At 44.0% G+C, this 27,876-nt stretch overlaps 1 protein-coding gene across 2 annotated transcripts; it reads left to right on the forward strand.

The window, feature by feature from the left end:
• Positions 1–306: 306 nt before the first annotated feature.
• On the forward strand, positions 307–27,876 carry wtip (WT1 interacting protein). 2 transcript variants are annotated; one of them, XM_075465005.1, is made up of 8 exons: positions 307–2,398; positions 7,876–7,977; positions 19,548–19,615; positions 20,980–21,042; positions 21,233–21,363; positions 21,500–21,575; positions 23,267–23,335; positions 24,650–27,876. In XM_075465005.1, the coding sequence occupies exons 1-8, from the start codon at positions 907–909 to the stop codon at positions 24,800–24,802; spliced, it is 2,154 nt and encodes a 717-aa protein (XP_075321120.1). In that variant the 5' UTR covers positions 307–906; the 3' UTR covers positions 24,803–27,876. The 2 variants fall into 2 exon arrangements, with proteins under 2 accessions (XP_075321120.1, XP_075321129.1); XM_075465014.1 differs by having other exon boundaries at positions 21,500–21,551.

Genomic DNA, 27,876 nt, shown 5'->3' on the forward strand with positions numbered 1-27,876 from the left:
CTCAGCTTAAATTAAAACCATAGTTTGCATATTGTTTTGCAGGCCATTATGATCGTATTTATTCAGCATTCGTGGGATTTTTAATTAGCTTTGATAGCGGGGCACAATCCTGAGATTATGTTTGCATATTAAACAAAAAATGCTGGATAAACTCGAGTTTTAGGTGCTTTTGCCCTCCATAATGCCAGTCGACTGCAGCCTATTGCTGCTGTAGAAGGAGTCGGACCAGGTGAGGCGTGTTTTGTGAGGTACTTTAGTCCGCCTGGGATGAATGCAGACGACCCCTTCTCTCTAAACCATTCTCTTCGGAGCCGGCAGCCCCTTGCTGAGTTGGTCGCAATCATTGTTTCTCTGCAGCATTAACCACATTCCACAGGGGCGCAGCGCATCCTGTCTTCCTCCCCGCATTCCTTTCAGGCAAACGAGTTCCCTGCCTCAAACGGCGTTTTATGTCGATTTCCAAGCGCCTTATGTGCTTAGACGGGTATCAAACGGGTTTTTAGGGCATATGCGATTATCCAGCCTGCTCTTATTTCAAGGAAAGCGTCCATAAGGGAGGTTTAAAGAAAAAACCAAGAGGGAGAAATTCCTCCGCGCAGCGCGCCATGGACTGTAAAGACCTTTCAACTTAACAAAAACTGAAGTTGACAAACGTATCCCAGTCGGCTGAAACCGTGAGAGATAGTTTTTTTTTGCGGCGAAGCGGGGAAAGCAGAAGGAGACGATGCGGCTCGCGGTGAAGCTTTCTGCGTGCGTTTGGTGCTTTTGAGTAAATGAGCGACAGCTGCACGGCGGCGTTTTGTTTTGATTTCCATGTGAAATGCAATTAGTGCTCCGCGGTGCTCGCTAGTTTGGCTCGCGGAGCGCAGCGCACCCTCAACTTGTTTCTCGAGTCGGGAGCGCGACATGGAGCATTATCAGGAAGACTTGGGACTCCGGGCCGCTACACTGATGGAGGACCTTTCCTTGTACGATGCGTATAAAGACGGGATGTACAGCGCGAGGAGAGACTTGGTCATAAACCCCGATTTAGACTTTTCTGTTGCGGCGGTAGCGGAGCACAAAACTAAGCCGATGAACGGCACCTCGGCGCTTCACCAGCAGCATCACACGGTGGAGAATTTCACGTCTGGGAATAAAGTGTACAACGCGGCTCCGGTGCGCCCGGTGAGCTGCAACCGGACCGTGCCTGTGGATTTCTGCGCCCCGCAGAGAGACGCGGTGTACAGCGAGGAGAGCTGCTGCACCAAATCCGAGGTGGCGTTGCCGTGCTACACTGGCACCTCCGAGAGGCACCGGAGGTACTCTCTGGAGGTGCACGGCCACAGGTACAGCACCGGCTCCACCTTTGACGGCGTGCCTCTCAACAAACCGGTGCCTCTGCCCGGCAACAGGTGCAACAGTGTCTGCATTACCAGCAGTCACGACGGGAGGTACAACTCCGCCAGTCCCCGCTCCAGCCTGGCGTCTTCCCTGTCCTCTCAGGAGCAGAGCAAGCATGTCAGCCCGAGGTCGAGCATCAGCAGCCCGCGAACCAGTTTGGTGGTGCCGGGTCAGGACAGGTACACGAGTCCCAGGTCTAGTTTGGTTCATTGCGAGGGTAACAGCGTCCTCAGTCCCCGATCCAGCTATGCAAGCACCGCCAGCGACACGAGTAAGCACTCCAGTCCCCGGGCCAGCCTCAACAGTTGCGACTGCTGCAGCAAGCCCAGCAGCAACCGCACCAGCGGCATCAGCATGGGCTACGACCAGAGGCACACCAGCCCCAGGTCGAGCACGGCAAGCCAGTACTCCTTCACCACCAGCCCGAGATCCAGTTACTCTGACTCGCGGTACGGGCCCGTGGGCAACCACGATCTGGAGGGGGTAATCCTGCACGCAGCGCCGCTGGCGAGCCCCCGCTCCAGCATCTGCAGCCAGGACGGGAGCGCAAGACCGGGGACCTCCGCCAACTGCGTGGTCAGCCCGCGGTCCAGCATCTCCAGTCACAGCTCCAGAAGTTCTCGCAGCTCCAGGGGGTCTATGAGCACCTACCCGGACCTGCAGCTGCCCTCTCCCAGGTCATCCATGCTCGGCAGCAGTTTACACGAAGACACTCTGCTGCAGGAGTTTGGAGACTCGAACGGGACCCAAAACCGCATCCATCTCCACGCGGTGCCCGAGCCTCAGCAGCAGTCCACCCAGGCAGGAGGGACCGCGGAGATAACCGCCGGGTCGCCGTCGTCATTTAGTTATGGGATATCCTCAAAAACGGCTTCATCAAGCCAGAGGTTTAAGTTACCTTACCAGGTGACCCCCAGCAGAGAAAGTGGGCCAAGCCAGGCGGAGAAAAGGCTGGAGGCGCTCACACTGGAGCTGGAGAAAGAGTTAGAGATGCACATGAAAAAGGAATATTTTGGTAGGTTTCATTTTGTTTTTATTTATTTATTTTTTCTTTATTTTCTTTAATTTTTCAAAAATGCCAATGGTCTATTTTTGCGATTAGAGATGAGTGGAAAATATAAGAAACACCGTCCTGTGGCAAAGCTCACTTTGACCAAATATTCTAGTCTAAATCCTACTGTCGGCCCCCCCCAAACCTTGTTTTGTATTGAATTGTGATGACAGTTTGGCTCTGTGTCCCTTGGAGCACTGACTGAAATCATCATAAAATCATCATAAAATGCACTTGCTGTGGATAAACATTTTGCATCAGGTGATAAGTCCAAGTGGTCATTAAATTGAGATTTAAACAGGCTGATCTCATGATCTGGCCACAGGTGCTCAGTTACAGTCTGTCAAACTAACATGTTGATGTTGCCTCTCAACTTTCATGTCTAGATGTTCAGATGTTATTGCAGTTATTACAAAACTTTTTTATGGGGGAAAACAAGTAATAATAGAACCTGAAACGTCATGCATGACTTACATCGCAGACTGAAAACTGGGTCAACGAGTGTTTTTCCTGTGCAGGTAGGTTTTACTTTAAAGGCTTGCCATCTCTTCCAGGGTCTGTTTGCAACCTGCTAATGCTACATCGCCACTAACGGGTCCCCCTCTGGCTGATAAGAGGGGCTTTTGCAGGGCAGGACTAATGTCTTGGCAGAGATAACATTTGCAGAGCACGGCATGGCGCTGAATGGAACCCTGTGTTCTGGCAGAGCACACACCCTTCGGTCATTTGGAACAGTGTGGTCAGGATTTCTGGACAATGCAGTATGGATAGTGGTCAAGTGCGCTGTGAGAGTTATTGCAAGGGCGTGAGATTCACTTTGAGGCCGACCCAAACTGCAAACATTTGGCTTCGCAGCATCTGAGAGGCATTTTGGGCCTAGAAGCATTCGCAGTGGAAACGCTCGCGCTCTCTTTTTTTTTTCTTAGACGTTTTGAAATTTAGCTTTTGCCTGATAGAGAAGGCTTGGCTTGTTGTTGTGTAACTTCGACAGTAAGCATGCCTATTTAACCAACAACAACATGTTCACAGAAAGCCTGCTGAGGAAGTCGCTGTCTACCTTTTGAATGAGCAAGCCAGACGAATGGCTGCAGCCAGAGAACAGTGGCTTGTTTTATAGCCAGTGCACTTGCTCAGAGTGAGGCTGAGACAGCTGATGATCTGTTCCAGACAAGCAGGTGAAAGAAAGAAGATGGAAGACAGGAGGGAGAAATGAGGAGGGGGGGGGGCTAATGAAGGTGGTAATAGATAGATGGAGAGAAAAGGAGAGAGAAGAATGCAGTCAGACGCTCCTCACTCCGAGCCCAATAGAGACAGCTCTGTTTCCGTAGCGACAGTACAGAAATTGATCGCTGGGGCTTCTTTTGGGGGGCCCAGCAATGCCTGCCAGTGTTCCACACTGCCCGCTCTGCGCTGCCGGCCGGCCCTTGTGTGGCCTCTGTTTGTTGTGGTGGCAAAGGAGCTGTGAATCAACAGCTGGCCCGATGGAGGCTTGCAATTGAAGCAGCAGAGTGAGGCCCACCCCACCCCAATGCGGTCCCTCCTCTCCACCACCACTCCCCGCCCTCACTCCCCCGCGAAGCCCTTCATTAACCAGCCAGTGGGGAGTCGGGCAACACCAGACACTTGGCACACGATCTTGGCTGGCGGGCCAGACATAGTTGGTGGGGGTCAAGTCTGATCACCTGCCCAGAATTATAATGGCAGTAGTCTTGCACATGTCTGACACACACATGCTGACTTGTGGACAACAGCACGCCCTGTGTATGCTGTACTGAGGGCTCCTATTTTACTTAGCTTAATCTGTGCGTGTACACTGCGGCTGAGATAACATGAAACGTGTGTACTTTTCCAAGTCGCATTTAATTTATTTCAAGACCCCATTGTCCACTGGCGTGTGAAAAGCTATGGGGAAATCCATAATGAACCAGGGCCGTCACTTTTTAAATTAATTCAATTCTAGATTTGAGATGCCCCCCCTGATGGGGAAGTTGGCCGCTTTTATTCACTTACAGTCTGTATCTGGGTGCATGCGTTTGCATACACTCAGAGTCGCAGCTTTCTCTTGGCTATATATTTTGTTTTCTCTAAAGAAGGATTTTGCCATCCTTAGTCTTTGTTTTTCTGTGCTTCGAGCATTGCGAACCTACCTCATGTGGAGTAAACGAATCATCTGCAGAATTTTGCAAACACTTAGTAAGCCATATGCCGCTGCAAAGTAACCCCCCCCCAAAAAACTTACAGCACAAATTTTGGGCTCTAAGAAGTCCGAATTGACCAAAGTGGTAGTTAAAGTTTCATGAGTCGGGCTGCTCAAGCCTTCTTACAAGTCAAAGCACGTCCGCTTTTGTTTTTGGTGGTGGCAGAGGCATAAAGTCAGCTGTTTTTATGATGTACTCTAAATTAATTTATACTCTTCGTATATTCTAATAATATTACATAATCACAAGCTGTGTCGCTATTCAGTAGAAGAGAAGGAAATATTTTCATCTTCCACGTTAGAGTTGAGTGATTTTTCTTTTTTTCTTAATTTTTTCTTTCCACTCTGAGACTTCTGTTACTCACCATCTGAGCTTGATACTTAGAAACATCTTCTGAAAATAATTACAAGCCCGCATTCAGCAGCGTGCTCTCTACAAGGCTGCAGTCTAAAACACAGACATAACAGCCCATCGGAAGCTCGAAGAAAGGAATGTACGTGCATCAAGTAAATGCATTTTATTTTTAACCACGCTGTACACACTGCATCCTGCCCTTGCCAAATGGACATGTTATGACATGGGCACATGCGAGCTCTAGCATCCTGTTTTGAATGACTAACGAAGAGTTCTTTAGAGATTTCCCCGCTGTCCTGTAAAAACCATAACCACATCCTCACTTCTGAGACACGGCAGGATTTATTGCATGCGTGGAAATAAATCTTTTTTTTATGGTTGATGTTTACAAGTTGACATGTGTATACTCGAAAGTCTTGCCAACACATGGCATGGAATATTTAAGTAACTGCAGTGTAGGGTGGAGTTAAATCAGTGTCGCTGTATGAATAAATCATTTGTTTCAGTTGAGCTGTTGGAGTTGAAGCTAAAAAGTAATTGGCAGGAATTCTGCAGGAAGCATAAAAGTTAAGGAAGGAAAATATCCTTTAGAAATGATACACAGATACACCCAGTGACACAAGGCTTTGGGGCTAAACAAAACACTTGCCCACACAAAGACCTGCTGTCTGGGTACACAGTTGCTTCCGAAGCGATGCATCTAAAACACGTAGGCCCACTTGCACACTGTACATACGCCGCCTTTTCTTCTGCTCGTCCACTAGAATCAGTGATTGTCCTTTTTGGCATTCAGACAGCAAATCTGTTGAACCAGTTAATATATTGTAAAGCTTACAGGACATTCTATGATCTGGTCATTTTGCCAAGTGAATGTGATGCCGTCACAATTCCAGGTTATTCAAGGAAATTCTGCTGCATTCATTTGCACAAAGATTATCTATTCTGTACTTTTGTCCTTGGATCTGTTTTTACAGTGTTCCAAGGTCCACCGGAATAGTTACAAAAGGGAAATGATTCCCTCCGAAAACCAGTAAATGATGTGCAGAATCTCCGAAATGTTGATATTTTAAAGATAAGCAAATGTAATCATTTATCCGAGGAGGAGTGCACGTCTCTTGTTGGGATCTTGTGCGATCTTGCGTCCTGTGGGCACTGTGACCCTAGACTCACCCCATCCAAGCTTTGACCCTGCACTAGCTGAGGAATGTGACCTCCGTGGAGGTTGTCTTGAGTGAGAGATATTTTAGATTGCCAGCCTTCTGCTGGGGTGTGCATCAGAACGTTTGAGCCACTGCTTTCATGTTTCTTAACTAGAGAGGGCAGCAGTTTGTGTGGATACGTCCCTGTGGACAGATGAATATTTTCTTCCTGTGTTGTTGAGTGCATTGCACACATCCTCAACAGTAAAGGTGCAGCAGTGTAATCAGGGGGGCTGTTCTTTGGCTTTCGGGTAAGAATAAAAGTTTAATTGAAATTAAATGATCCAATTGCACTTCTATTAAAAGGTCATTTGGCAAACACGAGGAAATCCTAGGGTCCCATATAAAATGTCTCTGTAGGCAGAGGTTTTTTTTTTTCTATTAGTCGAAGCTTCAAAGTTTGTAACAAAAAGGAAAAAAAGCATCTCTTTTAAATTCGATTGCCTGTTAAAATTCTATCTTTTCTACTTTTTTCTGTTGAGTTGTCTAATGTTCGTGTTCATGAATGCAACTAATGACCTTCTTGCCCCACTGTGAAACTACTGGGGCTACGTTCACTGTACTTTTAAAAGGATACTTTTTAAAACTTTTTAAAAAAAGACTCAGTTCTTCTGAGTCGTCAGTGTCTTACCGGCTGTAAGCAGTGGTTCCCCAAAGGGAGGGATAAAGCTAAAAGCTCGTCAAAACAGGGCCATCAGAAAAGCTAATTTTTTATCATCTAAAACAGCTCAAGCCTAAAAAAAATGTCATAGTGATTCGAGTGAACACTGTATTGTGGATATTTACAGAATAAAAGATATTTTCACTGACAAGTAAAAGAGAATAAACGTTTAAGGACACCGACCGCCTCATTAATATTGATCCAAAGAATTTTGTATTCGATAGATAAACCTGGCAAACTTTACCTGTGACTATTCAAAGACTTCTAAAAGATTTATGAAGATGCACTGCTGCAGTTTGATATTGTGACATCAGTACAGATTTCTTTGTAAAATGAAGTGAAACAGAAGCAGTATAAGGTGTGGAGCCTTATAAAAAGGAGGGGGGAAAAAACTGACGCCGATCATCACTTTTCCCAGTAACAAGGAAAGGTTTCCCTTCCCGGCACCTCTGTCTCATCTACAGTTTCCTCACTACGCTTTTTAATCCAATCTTCAGCTTCCCTGCAGTAGTCTGCCCTCAAACAGTGTGATGTAATGCATGGAAATGAGAAAAAGCGGGGCTTGCGCAGCTGGATTCAAAATATCTTCATGAAATATTACTTTTGATTTAGCATTCACAGGCTCCATTTTTCAAGCATAGCGCACAGCTGTACATCTGCAATCTGTTAAATGTTTTAATGACAGATTTCAGAATTTCATTGCGTCTTCCAAGTCAATCAGGAGCAGATAGAAAGCGCTGTAATGTTCTCAGTGGGTTTCTAATTTCACAATAACTGAAAGAACTCGCAAACAGATTGACAGCTTCCCATTGTGTGGTGAGAAATGTGGCAGGAGTTGCACTGCTACACTCTGAGTAATTAATCCTCGTGTCTAGATTGTAGCAGATGTCTTTTATGACTCGTACAAATTTAATAGGTGTCGGCTCAGTTTCCATCCAGACAGCAGGATTTTACTCCACTGCTGCATACAAGGTGTTTTGCAAAGAAGTATGCATGACAGCAAATAACTGACCCATTTGTCTCTGACAGGTATCTGCGTCAAATGTGGGAAGGGTGTGTACGGTGCCAGCCAGGCTTGCCAGGCCATGGGGAACCTCTATCACACCAACTGTTTCACCTGTTGCTCCTGTGGTGAGTAAAACCATCAATGAAGTGAAAAAGTGCTTGGAGCCTTTTGACCTGTAAATGTGGACTTAACTCCCCGTGAATGTATTCTAGCTCAAGCATGGCAGTATTAACTGTAGAGGGCTGATTGTGTGAAATATTAACATATTGTCATGAAACGTGATCAGTTAACTGTTTGTTTACACATTAGCTTTTGTCTATGTTAGACCTGATAACCAACATCCATACGTATTTTCTTCTATCCTTATTCCTTCTTTCAGTTTGACAGTTTCCAAATATCTGTGCAGGAGTGGTTGATGTTTTGCTCTAACCAATCAATAGCACATGGGTGACATTATTAGTCGGAGCAGTTTTTAAAGCCCCGTGTCGGTAACACGCCCAACGTCCTTCATCTTGCGTCCAACAATCCCGCACCTTCACACCCGCATTTGTCCGGTCATTCTGAATATTATAAACTCTGCTGCAACATTAGATGTTCAGGGTGTTTTTCCCACTTCTTGCTGTGCGGTGGACAGTCAAGCATCTAGGAGGTTTGAGGATAACACGAGCTGAACAGTAAATTCCTGCTTGGAGTCTACTCTCAGATGTACAGACGGCTACCGTTGGATTGTCGAGATTTGGACAGAAAGATATGTTTTGGGCTTTTTTTTTCCTCTGTGGTAACAACAACAAAAAAAGGAACTTTGTATATAATCTAAATAAAAACTGAGTGCAGTGATTTGCAGATAAATCAAACCCTAAACTTAATAACAGAAGAGCATAAAGGCAACATTTCAGATGTTGAAACTCCTGCTATTTCTTTCTGAAAAATATAGGGTGACGGCAACATCTTTCAAAATGTTTGAGACAAAAGGATTAGAAAAGTTGATCTGATGATATCTACCATCTAACAACTAATGCGTTAACATAACTGATGCCCAGGAAAACCCAAGGAGGCTGTCCTTCAGTGGTAAGGATGAAGAGGATTCACCAGGGTCTGAAAGAAGATGATATATAATGTCTATAAAGGGTCAGAGAGTCCACAAAATTCAAACTGAGTTTGTCTTCAGCATCCATGGCAGCATAAAGTTAAAACTCCACTGTGTGAGGATGAAAACTGATTAAAACAAGACTGAGAAATGCTTCTTTGGCTCATTTGAGATGGACTGAGATGATGTGGAAAACTATTCCGTGGACGTCCTGGACACCCTGTCCTTCTTGTTGAATTGGACCTTTAAGCTTGCCATCAGCACACAGTTCAAAAGCCAGCAACAGTGAAGGGATGGGGGTGCATGAGTAAATAAGTTCTGATATTCTTTATCACATGGTAAACACGCTCCCGTCCCAACGTTGTCATTTAATTCAACTGATAATGTTGTCCTTTTGACCCTTTTCATTGAAATATAGGGTTTAAATGAGTGCATTATAGTTTTATTCACATTTGACACGACATCACAATTTTTTTTGGCTAATCAGATTGTACTTGTGCCTCACAGCAGCAGCTTCAGCTCCAGCATCTGACTGTGTTCATTAATCAAGTGCGCTTTTACCGCCCTGGATACACCTGTCAGTCTCACCTCCGAGCAAGAAATACTTCAGAGCGTAAGAAAAATACATGGTCTGCATCAAAGCCGCAGTATGAGATGCCAGCACAAGTTGGCATGAGTCACACAGAGCGCAGAAATTGGCAGATTTAAGAGGAGTTATTTTTTACTTATTTAAGATGTTGGAGAAAAGCAGCGAAGTGAAAACCCATGCGTGTGATCTCTCAGATGTAGCCGTGCTTACAGGCAGCATCAGAAATTCTGTACGTGTCAGTCTCTGCTGCCTTTGTCAAAGAATCATCGTTAGCATCCTCGGCTTCCTATAAGAGCTGAGCTGGAGTTGCAGTCGGCATCAAAATATCTCTCGCTTACAAAAACTCTGTGGCAGCAGGAACAGGTTAAAAATGGCACAAAGAAATAAAACGCTGATCTTGTTTGATCTTTCAGTTTGTAATTGAATCTGAAGTACATTATAGATTGGTTATGTGTGTCTTGTGTGTGCTTCTGGATGCCCTGTCACCCAACTCCAGCCCTTCTCTCCCGTTTCTCGGGGAAAACAAGAGGAAAGATGTTGGAAAAGAGCCTTTTAGCCAGGTTCCATTCATATGTGTACTATGCATGGATACTGATCCTCCACCTCAACCCCTCCGGCTCTGGAAGAACTGCCTATAATTTACATGTAACCAAAGCCATATACTTTCGGATTTATTGTGTCGGAAGAAAGAGGGGCCAGATGCTGAGTGTCCAGTTGCTGAGGTTGTGGAGTTTTCTGTGGAAAAGAAGCTTCCGGCCTTGTTAAGAGTCGTTTTAATCGTCTTCATGAGAGGTTCAGGGATTGTTGTTCTCAACATTTGGTCTTTCAGACAGACTGATTTGTGAAACGAGCAGATTATTTCCTCCTGAAGACTGAAAGTAAAGTGAGAAAATGCCTGGATGAGGTAGCTCTTTGGGAAGTAATGACTTTTAGACAAAAACACAGACATCTCGAGACAAATGTTGTCGGCTTTATCGGAGAAGTCACGTCCGCAATTAGTCAACAGGTCATTTTCTGTACTGAGCACAAGTCTTTGTTGATAGCTTTCACGGGCCAACCCTCCTCTCGAGATAGTTTATTGGTAACGTAAACTACATCATCTATCGTTTGACCTCTTGTGAATGGGAATGTTTTCTTTTGAGCAGTGTTTTGAAGGTCTCTGAGAAGTTTACTTTCAAAGTGCCTGCACTTGTCATAACACAATCCGGTGATTTATCAGGAGCCGAGTTCTCGTGTGTCCTGCTTGTTTTTCTGTTTCGTTTTCTTTCCTCTTTCTTTTTTTTATTATTTTTTTTTTTATTTCTTCTTGCCCTTATGTAGAGTCCTCCTGGAACTCCAGAGTGAGGCAGAGTTTGCTGAGACATTGCCCGCTGGTAGCCTTGGCCTTTGTTTAACCATGCATAATTGAGCCCTCCTCTTGGCTTACTCCCATGGTTGCACCCTTTTTTCATGAGATGGCCAAGAATGCAACCCTCCCCACCACCACTTCAGCCAGCCTGCCCTGGAGGACCTCAATCACACAGTCACAAAGTGTACCAGACCTGCTTATCGGAGAGGGCAGGCCTGCTATGGACTCGCTTTAAACGGCACATGCTTGGCAAAAATGATTGTGTACTTGTGCAGACAGACGTATGCAAGTGGAAATGGCTTTGGGTCCGTGTGGTATAGATTTAGTCTTTTAAGCTTTTACACCAGCTGAAGACACTTTCAGCAGTCTGTCACAGAGTACCCCCCCCCCCCCCCCGCTTACATCCTCCATCTGGAGTGAACGTGTACTTCTGTTTCCAAGTATCATGCAGCTAGGGTGTTGTAAAAAAAATAATAAGTCCTCTTCTGATGAATTGATAAAAGAAAAAGAAGAAAACTTGTATGAGCGGACCATTATCCAAACGGCTGATAACTAATTTCTGTGTTAGATTAATCTGAAAGCAGACAAACACTCAGGGGGTTGAATTTCTCAAATCGTTCACCTCTACCAGCTACGTGTACCAGACAGCTGAAATCTGACGGCTCAAACATGAGGAGCGTTAAGTTCTTATTGTTTTGTTCACGAGTGTTACACAGTATGTTTATACCCACGTGCCATTAATCATAATTTATACTGTTATGTGTATCTGTAGGCTGTCCTAAGAGTCGGTAGCTTGTTGGATACAAGTGTTGCTTCTCATTAACAGGTGGTCAGTGAGCGGAGAGTTCACAAGCCTGCAGCAGTATTGTGTTTTTGACACCCTTGGTGCAATGTTTCGGCTTTGTTTGGGCTTGCATTTGAGTTCCTTCTCTTTATGTAATGAGCAACTGGCAGACTAGATGCTGTGAGACATGTTGCAACTAGGACCTGTATAGAACATTTTTTTCCACAGTTTCAGCTGAATCTACAAATTATTTTTTTTACTCCCGATTAAATTGTTGATTTTATAGATTTTATTTTTTATGTTTAAACGTAGGTTTTATTCGTTTATAGGAACAAATAGAAGTTTACTTTTGTTGTTCCCAAGCAGAAGCACTTCCGTCCCCACACAGACAGGTGACAGTCCATTAAAGGGCTTCCCTGTCTCCGACAGGTTACCGACTGATGCCTCGGAAAGTGAATCTGGTTCAAGAATACGCCGCTGCAGGATTCTTCCTCGGGTTGTTGATGAGGAAAATCAGGGCAGAATTTAAATCCTTTAATCAAAGCATTATGTCAGTCATTGCTGGAATGTGTTTGGCCTTCAACATAACATTTGCTTGCTTAAGGGGAGTAGAAGCAGTTACTGGTGACAATTTTCTGGTATGCAACTGATGCCAACGTTGGGTTTGTTTGGACGTGCTACAATAAGTATTTAAAGCTACCTGTTCTGTACTCTCCATGGATCCTTAAAGCACACTAAAGCTGGCCTGCACAGGCTTGTGATAGCATTATACATAAAAATCAGTTTGAAGCTCCTTTGTGAATAGATGGCAACACTTATCTGTCCATGCAGCCAGGCCAAAGCTCTGGTTTCTCTGCCAAAGACGGAGAACAGAACGACTGAGGGATTTTCCTCCTGCCAGCAATAGCAAATCTTCTCTGTTAGGCTGGTTTAATGTCAGTGACAAAAAGCACAAGGAACCATTTTAGAAATATTTGTCAAAATATTTCTCCTAAGGCACTTTTTTTGTCTGCTAACGTAGAGGTTATGACCCCAGAGGGAGGACACATGTTGGCTTGCAGGGAGCAGTTCCTGCCACAGGTCAATGCTGTGACTGCATGCTGAGAGGCTCTTACTTTTAATGACTAACCAACATGATTGCACAGTAACAGTTGGGGGGGGGGGGTGAGTTTTTCCACTACTAACCATTACAGACTGTAACTTCAGATTTGTATGGTCCTACAACTGCAAAATAATTTCATGTCAACACGAGCGCTCTTAAATTCTAAAGTCTTTTGTAACATGAAAAGTTCCCCCACAGAGAATGACGGTTATCTCATTTTGAAACACACCAGTAGGCATATGACTAATAGGAAGTTGACAAATACCTTGGAGTTGGAATGTGACACGATAGGAGTCACGTCTGTATCGGCATTTTCAGTTTTACCTTGTCTAAAGTCTCAGTAGATTAGTGTTTAAAAAAACTCCACAGACTGATAGGGATTCATTTCGCATTGTCCACTGCCGCTGCATATTTACCTGATTAGACCTATACTCTGATGTGAGATGACCTTTAGTAATGATAATGCTGCTCCACCTCACCGGCTTGATCCTGACTCCCTCTGACGTCTGGAAAATGAGGATATCGATAACCTCTTTACGGTAGCTGCAGTTTGTGGAGCGAGCAGCGCTGTTGCTTCCCAGCAAAAACAACTAAACTTGTTGGGCCTCATTTATCAAACGCACTCGATGAACTTCTCAGGGATGCTTGTGTTGCAGTGCGAGACTCATATGCAAATGACCCTGTTGTGAACTTTGCATGAGTATGATGAGCAATTTGAATGGAATTATCAGTTTCAAGAATTAAGAATGAATTACTGGAAGAAATCAGTCGTGCATATATACGCTCAACTTGACTTAGATGGGCCTAGGCTCCGCACATCCTCTGAAGGCCCCCCCCCCCCCCAAGTACGCAGAAGAAGAAGAAGCCAGTGGGATCTTTTTGATAGCGTGGATCTTTTTGTAAAATCGGTAAAGCCCAAGTGTATATTATTCCAGCCGAATTTCCAACAATCCCTATGTGACTACGTGTCAACTCGCAGCCGCTTAAAGCATTTCCGGACTTTCTCTTTTTGCTCTAATATAATCCTGATTTTATAGCCGCAGCTTCATCTGATAAAACTGCCATTAAAGTAACTTAAGCCGCATTCGGATTGTAGGAACCTTTTGCAGTTCCTATAACCTTTTCAGGAATGGGGCCGTTTTTTCCCGCATTCGCACATACAGGAACTCGGGATCATCGCCCTCAGTTCCTATAACCATTTTAGCTCCTTCTCCGAGGTCGGGTCTTTTCATGGTTCTATAGGAACACATCTGACGTAGGTGTTTGGTGGTTGGTAGCTACGCCCCTTGTCATGTTGTCACGGCTGAAATGTTTACTCATAGGACACAGACACAACCTGTGCGTGTTTAATAAGTAAAACTTACACGTCGTCTCCTTTGTCTGCGGCGCTATGCTCTCCTTTCTTCATGAAACGAAGAAGTATCGCCTGCGCTGGATCCTTCGTCTCCTGACTCTCTCTGTGAGCTCTTCCAGCCTCGATATTAGACGCCTGATGTGATCGTCCATGATTATTATCACCGCCATGCAGACCATGAACACGGTGGCCTCCCCGCTCTCCATATTAGCCTCTTGGTGGTGTTTTTTTCTTCTCTCCTTACTTTTACCGGGTTTAGTTTTGTTGTGTTGTTGAATGTGGCGCTAAAGTAACACGTCACTGTCGCAGACGGTTGCGTCGCATCAGTCTCTATCAGGTCCCGACTCATGTGCGAATGCAAACTGAAACAGTTCCCCTGGGGAAGGGCAGTTATTAGAATGAAATTCGAGGAGGACCGTTCTTAGAACGGCGTTCTTAGAACTGCTCTGTCCGAATGCGGCTATAGTCTGGGCAGTGAATTTGGCTCTACTTACATGTACGATGAGCTCCCACTGAGAAAGTTAGAAGGAGAAGAATGTCTTGGACGTTTGCTCACACACTTCACAGCCTCACGGTGTCTCTCGTGCTTTGGTTAAAAAACTCGATTCCCCTGCCGTGCATGTGTACTGGGACAAGGGTGCTGGTCCACTTAGATGGTCAGGTTGAGCTCTCACCATAGCTCAACTAAACTGTGCAGGTAATCACTATTGTAAGAAAAGATAGAGCTAAAACCTAAGCTGCATCCCCAACATTAACAAAACAGGCTTTTTTTATTTTTATTTGCTAGTTCAGAAAAAAAGTGTTGCATCTGATTTCAGTCTTTAACTTCCCCAAAACTGTTTCCTGCAATGAAAAGCAACACCAATATTTACTATTCTTGTGGCTCTTCCGTCGGCATTTTGTATCTTTGCTAACGAACATGTATTCTATGTGGGAGGTGGTGGCAGCAACGGTAACGTTCGCTTTTCAGGAGCTTCTTCTGCTTCTCCTTCTGCTGGCTGCAGGGCAGACTACACACTACAGTGACTTACATCCCATGTAGTGCTAGTAACTGAGCTGTTTATATCAGCTGAATAGTACATTGGCATTTATTTCCAATTCTATTGATAGCTGTGGTTGAATTTTTAATGTTTCTTCTTTTTTTTTCTTACATAGGCACTTGTAAGATCTGACCACCACCCGCAGGTCCGTCTCTGCTCCACCTCCTTTTCTGCAGCAGCACACTCCCAAGCTTCATTTAGCTCTGCAAACATACTTTTTTAGTTCTCAAAATGAATGACTTACCTTCAATCTCCTCTCCCATTACATCTCCTCTGCAAAAATGTTTTCTTTTCTCATTTGGTCCCCTGAATTTTCCTGACTAAAATCTTATTTGAGCTGGTATTATGTGAAGGGAAATTGCAATCAGCTGGGACTTTGTGAGGATTTGTGAATGTGTCACAGATCAGTAATACAAACTATTGTCTTCTTTATCTGTTTTCTGTGTAATATATTGTATCATAGTTGTCCATTAGATTGATAGTGACTGGTATGATATTTGCCTTTAGTGAATAATCTAAATTTAATAAATATGTGTCTAAAATATTTCAGTAACTCAATTTGTTGTATCGTCCACCTGAAAATCATTCGACTGAAGTTAAGTTTGTAACAATTGTCATGCCAATTTGGAGAGCCTTGGGATCTTTAGTTAAGAGACACCATGATGATTCTGAATGATAGTAAGTCTCCTTATCATTATTGGCAGGCCAACAAGGTCAAATAAATAAGAAAACCACTATCAAAACTTTTCATTTTTATTTTCAACATCGAAATAACGAATTGGAGCACAGAGAGAATAAAAACTGAGCTAAAGAGTCTTGTTTTCTTCTCAAAGGAAACGAAGCACAATTCATTTCGTCCATTCATTCATAGTTGCACTTGGAGAATTAAACGTGTCTAAAATGACATTTGCTGCATTTTCAACATGTTCAGACTTACAGCAAGAGGATAAGGAAGGAAGAGGATAAAAATATAAAGATTGCCATAATGAATCGTTTCACAAACAATGCCCCACCCCGTAAGTTCCTCAACCTTTTAGAAAAGTACCATCCCATCAACAGAATTTAGGAAAGTTTGAAATGGTCTCCCTGGAGCTTCATTTATTCCGTGGTTCCTGTCCTCTTCCTCCATTGGGGAAAGCTGCTCAGTGGAAGAGTGACTTGAGTCTCACACGCAGCTTCAGCTCAGGTTGCTCTAGCAGAAATCCTGCCATCTTCTCTTGGAACCCCAGCCTGACCCCATACGAGTTTGGAAAGTGAGAGCGGATGGTCCAACAACAATCCCAAGATCTAATCTTTAGAAAACCTCAAAACAAGAATGAACACCCCTGTTGGATGAAATTGGCTGTGGGGTAACACAGACCGCTCCAGAGGGAAATTTTAGACAAATGATACCTTTTTGCATGAACAACACATTTGTCCTTTTTCACAAGATGAATGCTGATTTCCATGGCAACACCCCTCATTCAAAATGAGTGTGTTTACAAAATGTGCCCTGATCCCTCAATGGCTGGATATTACATGCAACCAACATTAAGGAGAGCAGAGATCGGGGACATAAAGTACTGTGCAAAACACATTATGACTGTAGTGCACGGAAGCAAAGGGAAAGAATAGGATCATAATTATGTGTCATTAAAGATACTGGAATACTTTGGTTCGCTGTCCGAGCAACCATGTATTAGTTTTAGAGCCTCTTAAATGGACTCATCGGTTTTGGTCTGCTTTTAACCATGCTGATTTTATATGCTGTAGATTTACATTCACAGAATTAGATTGGACCAATTAGACTAAAAATACAGGTGTGTTTTAAATCCAATTACATGTGGTGTCACGGACGGTTTAGTTCTTAATTGAAGCTCTCAAAAATCTCAAATAAATCTAAAACTGAGCTGCTGGGTTGATCCCTCGCGGTGCTGTGAGGATGTTCGGTCTCGCTGCAGCGCTGTCTGGTGACAAAAGGCCAGAGGGGAGAGAAGAAGGCATGGAGCCCTCCCCCTCCTTTTTCTCAGTGAGGGAAGCAGGCAGGGAGCGGGTGCTGGAGAGGTGCGAGGGGGGTGAATGGGACCAGCTAGTGACCTCAGGCAGAAAGAATGTCCCCGTTTGCTCAGTCGGCCTGCTCCCCTAACAGTGCTCCACTCAGTCATCAGCACTGGGGCCTTTGTATTCACCTTCCAGACCCCAAACTCCAGAGCAGAGGCCACAGACCAGCACACAGCAGCACCTCGCAGCCCCCGCTGCTGCTCTGTTCACTGTAACCTCACTGTTCCCGTGTGTTTAGCCCTTCCAGAGATTTTTGAAGATGGTGGACTTCAAATTGAGCTCTTCCACAATCTGGCTTTTTTTTTCCTCCTCTCGTCTTTACCAAAATGCTAATTGCTCCCCTGTCTAAAAGTCTTCAAAGTCACACCTTTTGTCTGGACAACATTCCTTTGCTGCTGCTATGTGGCTGTTAATGCCTTGCCATCTCTCAGCATTTTGTGACACTGTGTGTGTGTGTGTGTGTGTGTGTGTGTGTGTGTGTGTGTGTGTGTGTGTGTGTGTGTGTTTGTGTTTGAAATACAGCAATTGCATAAATTTCTGTGAAAAAAAGAGATTGTGAAGGCGGGGGTGAGGGGCCTTCTCTGTGCTGGGACACCCATAAAATCAATGGTGGCTCGGGACGACAATTAAATCGGACTAATCCAGCAGATTTATGAGATCCGTGGGTTTCGTCTGCCAGGCTTTGGGTGAAGTCATCGTGCTGCCAGAGAGACACGGTTGCTGTTAAATGAATTTGAATGGGCGAGCAGTGTGAGATGCATGGCAGGGGGCTACAGAAGCCAGCCCGCAGCAGAATTTCCTTTTCAGATTGGATTCAAACTTGGATTCTGATGAATGAAGGCTCAGCCAGAGGAATTCAGTCTTCACACTCTGTGCTTGAAGCCCAGCTTGCTCAGCCTGGGCTCACTGTGGTGTGGGCATGTTTTTGTTTTAGGTGTGCAATTATTATGAACGTTTTGGCTTTAAATTTGTCTTACATAATGTTACGCTGTCGATGTTTCACCATCGGGAATAAAAAAAACAAAAATGCATCGTAACATGGAACAATACGATGAAATCATTTTGGGTCTCGATAAATGGAAAAAAAAGAAGTTCTAATGAATAACCAAATCTGTACCTGTTCATATTGTAATCTTTTCAGCATGTAACAAAGTAAGGGACATCCTCCCTCCCATCTGTTGTTGGCGGTCCGTCTGTGGGATGAATACAATGGGAAGGGGGAGAGAGTTTGGGGGGAGGTTTGTAAAACGGCTTGCTGTATTAGATTTTGTATGGGTTGTAAATGGAATCATGGAGGGATCCATCGATCCGGTAATTAAATGTGGGGAGATTTTAGGAAGACCTAGAATAGGATGCAGTTTGACAAAGCACAAGTTAACAAATATTATGTCCCATTGTTGAAGGCTGAGTTGTGCCTGACATGATGGGCTGTTTTTTGTTTTTGTTTTTTGGGGTTTTTTTTTTTTTTAGCAGCGCGTAAAGAGCTCATACACTCATGTTGTCATAGCACCTGGCTGTAGGCCTTGCTGTCCCCTTTGCTCTTTTCAAGTAAATATATCCTCACAGCATATCGATATGCATGCAAGTTTCCCCTTTACTGGTATATAGCATGTAGTTATAAAGTACGACTCACCATGAGCTCCTATTTACTTATTCTTTAACAGATCACACATTAACACATTTGAGCTTTTAAGTGGTACTCGAGTGGCTTATTGTTGACTTTTCACAAAGTTTAGGGACTTACAGCGGTTGCAAAAATAAATAAAAGTTGAGAGATCCTGACTAACTTCGAAGTATAGATCAAACTCCTCATATGCTTTATCTTACGATTTCCAAAATGCATCCTCATAGCAAGTTTTTAGACATGTATTTTAGTTTTTGAAATATTTAAAGTAGGGGCACCAGAAACTTCTACATTAAAATGAATCACCTGGGTGGCTCAGTGACCGTACTCACCGGGCTGGGTGGCAGTTTACTGTAATAGGTCAGTTATTAGCTTACTGGCCAATTTATCTGACACAACCGCTTCCTCTTCGTGCTTCTCTCTGTTTCCTCTCTTCTGTTCTGTTTACTAACCTCATGACATTTTGTGCAACATGGTATACTGCTTTCTTCCTTTTTAACATTGCAGAAGGAGCGTTAAACTCTGACCTCATGTCAGTTACACAAAGTGCCAACTGATGCCTCTCAGTTGGAATGTGCCCGTTCAAGATTCTGCTTTAAGGTCCCAGACCAAAAATCCATAAAAGGGATGTCCTGATATCTCGGACCATGTAGTCAGTCGGTGGCACTGTCTCTACTGAACTCATACACCTGAATATGTAGATTTAATTTGTTGTCTTTGCTTCCAGGGAGGAGGCTGCGAGGGAAGGCGTTCTACAACGTCAATGGGAAGGTCTATTGTGAGGAGGATTTCCTGGTAAGCCACCTGTGCATTCACACTTACTGAATTCTGTCTCGAGTAGATCTCCATGTCATGGCCTCGGGGTGGGGTGACAGGAGGTGCAGGTGGAGCTCAGTAGAATTTGGATGTCAGACTAGATCCTGCAGCCTTCTGTATGAAACAGACTTTGCTGCTACAATTCGGAGTCCACCCCCCCACCCCCACCCCCACCCCCCAAACACACATACAATCCACACTAATTTCCACTAAATTTCCCCAAGGAGCTCATTCACCCCATAAGTGTTTGCAATTAAGCGGTGCAGGAGGGGTGTTGGACAGCTGTAGCTCTCAGGCTCCTCGTCCATCTGCTTCAGGTTAGCAGGGCTTGCTTTCGTGTTGCCTGAGCTCGCTCGCATACCAAAATATTGTATCCATCCATCCATTATCTTCCGCTGGTCCGGAAGATGATACAAAATATTGTATCATCAATTTTAATTTGCAAAAGAAACAATAAAAGTTGATGGCTTTGTGTGTAGTCCAACTCGTTTTTTATGCGACTAAGCAAGAGGAACTGCATAAAATGAGACGGAGGATAATTCCACGTATTGGAGGAAGTAGCTGAAAAAGGCCACTCATTACGCATGGTCTCATCTGCTGACATTACTTCCTCTTTATGGACAGCTTCCCCTTAGAGTTTAACTTGTTGATGCACAATTGTTTCGCCATCGCTGCCTCTCCGATGCTGGAGGTCAGATGACGGGATGATACTAATCTTCTGCCTCCCTGCTACGGCTGAGACTTGCCTAGATTGCCCTGTCACCCCTGGAGGGGGTTTCGGCGGCGGGGGAGGTGGTGGCAGATGGTAGATCTGGAGTGATGTCAGGGTAGGGGGGCAGGCTGCCCATCACCACCTCCCACCTCCACCTGGTAGCTGAGTCTCCTCTACCAGGCCCTCTGGGTCATGACCTCATGACCCAAAGGGGATTGTGGGCTGCAGATGGTCACCTTCATTATCTGCCTGAGCTCTGGGTTAAAGGGAAAGGAGCTGTCTAAATTACATGGGGTGTTTTTATTTCCCGTTACAGAAAGAAAGCACTTAACTCCTTCAACTTGCATTGATCTGTACCATGTTTGTATTTAAGTAACTGTAAAAGATTGATGGATACTAAAAAAGGAAAACAAAATGCCTTTTCAGAACATCACACTACATGACATATGAGAGACAAACCATTCTGAAAGACATCCTTGAGTCAACGTAAAGAGCGCAGCAGCACCCCCTATAGACGACTCCCAGCCAAACATATTTTTAGTCATAAAGTGTGAGACAATGCATATCTTACTGGCTGCACAAAGTTATCACCGCTGAAGAAAATAACTCCTGTCACCGGTCTCCCCCACAGTACTCTGGCTTCCAGCAGACGGCTGAGAAGTGCTTTGTGTGTGGTCACCTCATCATGGAGATGGTAAGAATTTTCTCAAAACAAAAATGTAAAGCAGCCAGTTCACACTGGCAGATATTTGAATGTCATGTGACCACACATACCATTCCTGATCGTGTGCCATTGTGTTATATTTCAAGGCCTCACCGTCAAGTTTTCACTGTTGTCTCTTGTTTTTGTCCTTTCTTGTGTGTGTGTGCATGTGGGCGTTTAGATCCTCCAGGCACTCGGCAAGTCCTATCATCCTGGCTGTTTCCGCTGTGTAGTGTGTAAAGAGGGTCTGGATGGAGTGCCTTTCACTGTGGATGTTGAGAACAACATCTACTGTGTCAAAGACTACCACACGTAAGCAGAACATCTCTCTGTTTTTCAATGTTATTTATTTAAAATGTATAACATTTTTGGGAACAGTATATGTTTGAATTGAAATATAGAGAGCATTTGGGCTCAGCTTGTTGATTTCCATTGGTTTCCATTGCAGGGTTTTTGCTCCCAAGTGTGCCTCATGCAACCACCCCATCCTTCCAGCCCAGGTAAAGAGCAGAGGAAGCTTATATGTGAGACAACCTTCTGAGATTTCTTTCCTTATCGTGTCAGAGTTGACAGTTTTGTTTCTTATTATGATTCAAGTAAAAATCATGTTTCACAATTTTGAATATTTTGTTGTTTGTTCTCCTGTATGAAATGCTGCATTATGCCCTTGTTTCCCTAAAACAGTGACTTTTATATTTTAGCAGTTGAGCTAAATCAAGTTACAGTCGGGTTCATGAAAATGACCTTTAAATACAGACTGTCGGATTTAAACTGAGGGGGTTCAAATCCAACTTGGAGGAAAGGTTTAGGAATTTCAAGTCTTTGATAAGAAGAACATTGTTTTTTGTTTTTTTAAGCTGTTTATTGGGCAGCTGTGGCATATTCTTCATTATTTCTTCATTAGTTAAGAAGGTAATTGGAATTGAGTCCAAGTGTTTAATTGGCTGTGAACCCACAACAATATGTGAGGTGAGCTGTCGATAGAAATGAAACGGGACATTTTTCACTTAAAAAGAAAAAAGGAGCAAAATGATCAGTTTGATACATACTGAGGAAAAAAAAATACAATGGTAAAACTGCAGTAATAAAAGGTTCCCAACATCCAGCCAAGTGAAGAACACTCTAGGTGGTTCACATATGAGTATCTAAGTCCACCATAATGCGACGACTGCATAGAGCAAATACAGATGGTTCCTTTTAAAGGTTCAAACCATTCATCAGGCTCGAGAATGGAAAATTCAAATTAGACTTTGCCAAAAATACAAAGTCAAACCAGTTTTGGGACACCATTCTTTGGATGACGAAACCAAAATCCATCTGTACCATAAAGACCAAAGGACAAAGGGAAAACTTTATGAGCTATGAAAGGATGACAGGAGGCATTCGTAAGGAGCACTGTAATGAGAATCTGACCTGTGATGTGGCTCTGATGTGGTCAGACTTCAGCACACGTTGTTCTTCACCTAATGTGTTCTTATCACATTGTTCCACTGATGGAATTTTATACATATTAGTACAGTTTGTAATATCAACCACAAATGAGAAAGTTGTTGTCACGGCCTCCTTACACATCGTAATAATTGACATAAATCACAGTTATTACCCCTATATGACAATAATCATGTGTTGATTTGAAAGTTACAGCCACTAGGAACTTTGGGATGGAAATAACTCCTCTCCTTTCTTAAAGAAGCGTCCAGTGTTTCCTGTCCTAAAGGAGATAAGAAAGGAAGCACTGAAGCTTTTTTTCCTTTGAAGGTATGACCAGCTCCTATTATGACTGCCACGTCATTTCACTTATCAAAAAAAAAAAAAAAGACTATTCAACTGGACCCGGAGAAGCAGTGCGATGGCAGGGCGGTGCATGGCTTCCAGTGTCTTTGGATCATCACTGTGTATTGATGAGTTCCCCGAAGACCGAAGCAGCTGAGGTGTATAGAAATACTAGAGTCGGCTGAGATCCAGTCATATGCAGCAAAGATAACTAGATAGTACAGATGGACAATGGCCAAGAACTCTGTCTGTTACCTGAGCTAGCAACTGAAAACAGCTGCTGTGAAGGCCCAGTCTTTGATTATGTTATAGTATTATATATTATACTAAAGCGTGTGGGAAGCAAGATTTGTGTGTGTGTGTGTGTGTGTGTTTTTCTTCAGGCATCACAGCATCTGCAGGGATCAAACTTTCTTGTTCTTGTGCGTGTTCGTTTCCACAGGGCTCGGAGGAGACCATCCGGGTTGTTTCAATGGACAAGGACTACCACGTGGAGTGTTACCACTGTGAGGTGAGACGCACCTACTGCAAGCATGTTGTCCTAACTCGCACACAAACAGTAACACACGAGCTATGAGTAGGAGCAGTCTACCAGAGATGTCATTTGACTTGGGATGAATTTAGCATCGTCAAAATTTACACACTGTTCTGGCAGACAAAGTCCCGCACACACATCTCACTGTGCGCGTCCTCTCAGCCCTATAAACGCTGTGAACCTGAGTAAGAGCGACAAATTGTGGAATGAGACGAGACTTTTGTACCATGAGTGTGAATCATCGCTCTTGTGGGATGAATGAGAGGCACACAGACGAATACCAACCCAAGGTTACGGCTCAACACTGTGACTCATTGACAAAGCAAATTCCAGTGTTGTGCTCCAACCTCAGCTGGGGGCTTGTTTTGAAATCCCAGTGGGCCAGTGACTCGACGCCGTCTTTCAGTTTGTAAATCCAGAGTGACGGAAAGATTTTTGTGAGACGGATGTCATGCTACCCTGCAGTGATCTCTTTATCTGAGCAGAGAGCAGTGTTTCTACTGTCCTCATCAGCAGGATAACCGTTGCTAATGTTTCTGAATGGCTGACATTCCGCTTCATAGAAATGGATTAGAGCATTATGTAAGCAGTGGGTAATCATTGAACCAAGCACTGGAGGGGGAGGCTAAAGTCTGCGGCTGAATCATTATGGAGATGGCAAATTCATTATACATTATGGGGAGAAACGTGGTTTTTTTTTTTTTTACGATTCTCTAACACATCAGGGGCCTCTACAGTTGGTGTATTTGATGCTGACCAGAGGGTAGAGTGACGCATTTAAAGTGAGAAAGTATTTATAATGAATGTTTTTTGAAACTGTTTATCCAGTTGTGAATCATCAGAGTGGTCAGTGAGTTCATGTTATCCTTCCAGCATGTTCAGGACCCACCCAGGGGTCTCATCCTGTCAGCTGTGAGCAGAATTCCTCTGCAGGTTCATGGTTCAGCCTGATAATTCTAAAAAGCATGAAATATGCAGTGACGCAGTCCTCGTCAGCTCCCTGGGAGGCAGACCTTTTATAGTCAGAATTCTCAGTTAATTTCTAAATCCCCATAGGATGAACTTGTGCACGTCTGAGACTTGTCTCGGGCTATTGCAGCAAGTTCTCTGAAGGTCCAAAAAAGCACTTGTGTGACGGAAGTCACGACATTAATACAGTCCATCACTGAATCCTCACTTGCTAACATGAGCCTGTTGAGCAGTCACACAAGCCAGCACCTCACTGTCATCAATTAGTGAACGTGTTTGTGGTGTGTTCATGTTTTTTTTTCTTTTATGCTGCCCTGTCAGGAATGCGGTCTTCAGCTGAACGACGAGGAAGGCCATCGCTGTTATCCACTGGAAGGCCACCTTCTGTGCCACAGCTGCCACATCCACCGGCTCCAGTCAAAGGTCCCTGCACACCCGCCCCCAAGCTACCCCCTTCATGTTACTGAACTGTGAGTAGTTGGACCAAGCTCCGCCTCCCAGGTGATCTAGGACACCAGCAGTGGGCAAAAGAGGCCTGCAACCTCCCTCCAGCAGTTCCAGGGAAGCCTCTGTGTGGCCATGAGATACTGCCCCCATCCTTAGCTGGACAGCCGGGCCGTGGATCTGCACACAAACTGCATCTCTAACCCTAATCTCGCTGTCACATGGCAGTGCTGGGAAAAATGACCCCCCCCACCACCCTTGCTCTATCTGCATTCCCCTCCTCTCCCCTTCCATTTGGGTGTCTAACCCTGAAACCGGCTCACCCAGAGGCCCCTGGTGACGTCACACCTCCTGACCTCTTCACATTCATCAAAGAGAGGGTTTTTGGATCCCTCTCCTTGCTCCCATCTCTTCTTCTCCATGTTCTTCATTCCTGCGCTCTGACTGAAGCGGTTTACACCAGCGAACAGCACCAGTGCTGTCACAAGTGAGAATACTGCTGTTGTTGGTGTCAGGAAGGCCAGGGAGCGAGCCGCTACATTCCAACGCTGGCTGGATCGGACAGGCAGTGCCTTCAGAGCAGGCTCGAACCGTGCAGCTTCTAACACTGAAATAGAGCCCTGCTAAAGGCTATGCAAACGACACCCAGCATCATGACACAGGGCTGTGCATAAAACTGATTGTCTCTCGTCATTGTGCACTGTGCCGACATGACGTGTACCGTAGCACCACAAGCCCAGAGGACCGACCGACATTCCACTTAGAAGACTGAGACGACACCTCGAGAGATTCACAAGCATTGTCTTAATTAATGATTATATTATGATGGAGAAAGAAATTTTTAGATGCACATAGATTGTCTTTTATATGAATATATATTTCGCAGATGTTTTCCACATAAGATTCTAGATGTAGTTTTTTTTTTTTTTGTCTGTTTTAAATGTTGCTGCGCTTGTGATAGAATCAGAGGCAAAACTGTTTGTCATTCAGACTGAAGCCTTTGCGGCTTTAGGGTCTGTTGTATCATTTCTCCTCCAGGACACAGAGACTCTTCATGTCTGTCAGAGGGTCCGACATCTACAGGCTTTGTGGGAGCAGACTCTGCTTCTATAGGGTTTGCATTCGGTTGTTTTATCCCGCTTTGAGTACTCTGCGACTGCTCTAATCAAGGTTCTGTTTCATTTAAAGATACAGTTCAAACACACTGCGACAGACTCTTAATAAAAACTCTACTGCTACTCCAGAGCGACATCCAGTTTTGCGTTGCGCACCTTTAATTTTAAAATGAGAAATGACACATTGTCAAAGATTTCCATAAGAAAAACTTTCCAAACTATACTAGAGCACTGTTTTGTTTTGCAGTCAGTTGATAGTTAATCGGACCTCAAAGCTGAATAAAACATATTGGATGCTTACCTACAAATCCCTTTTGCTCCTCAAGGTGTTTTCAGAACACAGTCTCCTGGTATGTTTTCCAGACACTGTCATATGAGCACATAGGGCGTTACTATGAGGAACCTCCACTTTTCCACATGCCTTAAGACTGAACAGGTATGTTTGTGTGTCCCCGTGTGGTCTGCCATGAAGTCTACTGTTGTGCTTTTTAGGGGGGCGGGCGTGCCTGAAATCATGGAGCTGCTGGTCCCACCCATGTTTCTTTCAGGGAGCCCAACCCATCCCTGCTGATTGCGTATGTTAGTGTGAGTGTGTGTGCGCACACTCGGGCAGGCACTTATGTGTTTTAGTGAGTGTGTGTGTGTGTTGTATATGTGTATATATGCAAAAGAAGACCTACATGAGACAAAAAGACTTGAAACTTCAAGCTGTTGTGGTGCTGGAAGAATCTTTCCCACCCTTCCCCCCCTGGACTTTTTGTTTTGTGGGTTTTTTATAATACTCAATAAATCATTCCCTGGACATGAATTATTAGAGCCAAGAGTTCTGATCATCAAATTAACTGCATATTTTTTGCAGATAAACCCCAACAATATGTGCTTATTTCACATATGAGCAAATTGTGTAAAAGAAAGGCCGTGTATGTGTGTGTGTGTGTGCTAATGGCAGGGCCATGGCACACGCACCTCACTGTGTTTGCAGGGCAGCGCAGCATCATCCAGGATGACCCCAGCTCTCTCTGTTACAACACGGTGATGATTCAGATGACCCTGTCTTTCCATCATATACCTTATACTCGATGTTTGCCTGTAATTTCTTTACCATATTGGATGCTGAACACGAGGGGCTTGCACAAAGCCTCCAGCTAATGTTTTCTGTAGTGTAAACTTTGTCTGTAGCAACCAGTCTGGCACTGAGGCTAGAATATAACGGTCACCAATCATTGCTTGCAGACACCGCTCCAGCTCTTATCCGTAGCGTGATGCTGTAATACACACAGGTCTGAATAAATACTACTGAATGTGTCAAAAAACAGTGCAAAAGGCAGGGGTCGCCACAGTCGGAGTGCTTTTTGATGTAAGCCGATGTAATGAGATTCATGTGAATGTAATAATTAGTGTTTGTAAAAGCAGAGAAGAAAAGGACTGCAAACTGTATGTGAGACATTACTGTTGTCATTTGATGTGTTTAACCTTACCTTTGTGCAAGGCTCAAGTACTGTGTGCTATACTTGAAGAATGAGGCATCTGCGTTATTCTACACGACACCATCCCCCAAGAAAAACTTAACAAGACCAGACTGTATGTCCTTGAAAGATGAATTAATTCACTTGTTTAAAAGTACTACTCCAGTTTCTGTTGCATAGCACAAAGCCAGTTATCCTGTACTCAAAGAGCCTAGGTTCTTATTTTTATTTTATTTTTTATTCCTGTCAAGAATCACATGGAAAGAGAACACTTCTTCCTCTTCTCCTACTGGTAGTTCCAACAAGCACATCTCAACACCTGTCACATCTTTTATATTGCTAAATGTTTTGATTACCTAGATGGTTCATTTTAAAAAAGAAAAAAAGAAAAAAAAAAGGAGACTAGATCTATTTATCTAAACATGAAAAAAGTTTAAAGTTATTTAATGTATTAAAATTGGGACGTATCATTTAACTGTAGATGACATAATCTGCTTTTTCAATAAAGTGGTTTTGTAGCTAA

Source organism: Odontesthes bonariensis, chromosome 1 (genome assembly GCF_027942865.1).
Source record: "Odontesthes bonariensis isolate fOdoBon6 chromosome 1, fOdoBon6.hap1, whole genome shotgun sequence".
In the NCBI taxonomy this organism is placed as follows: Eukaryota; Metazoa; Chordata; class Actinopteri; order Atheriniformes; family Atherinopsidae; genus Odontesthes; species Odontesthes bonariensis.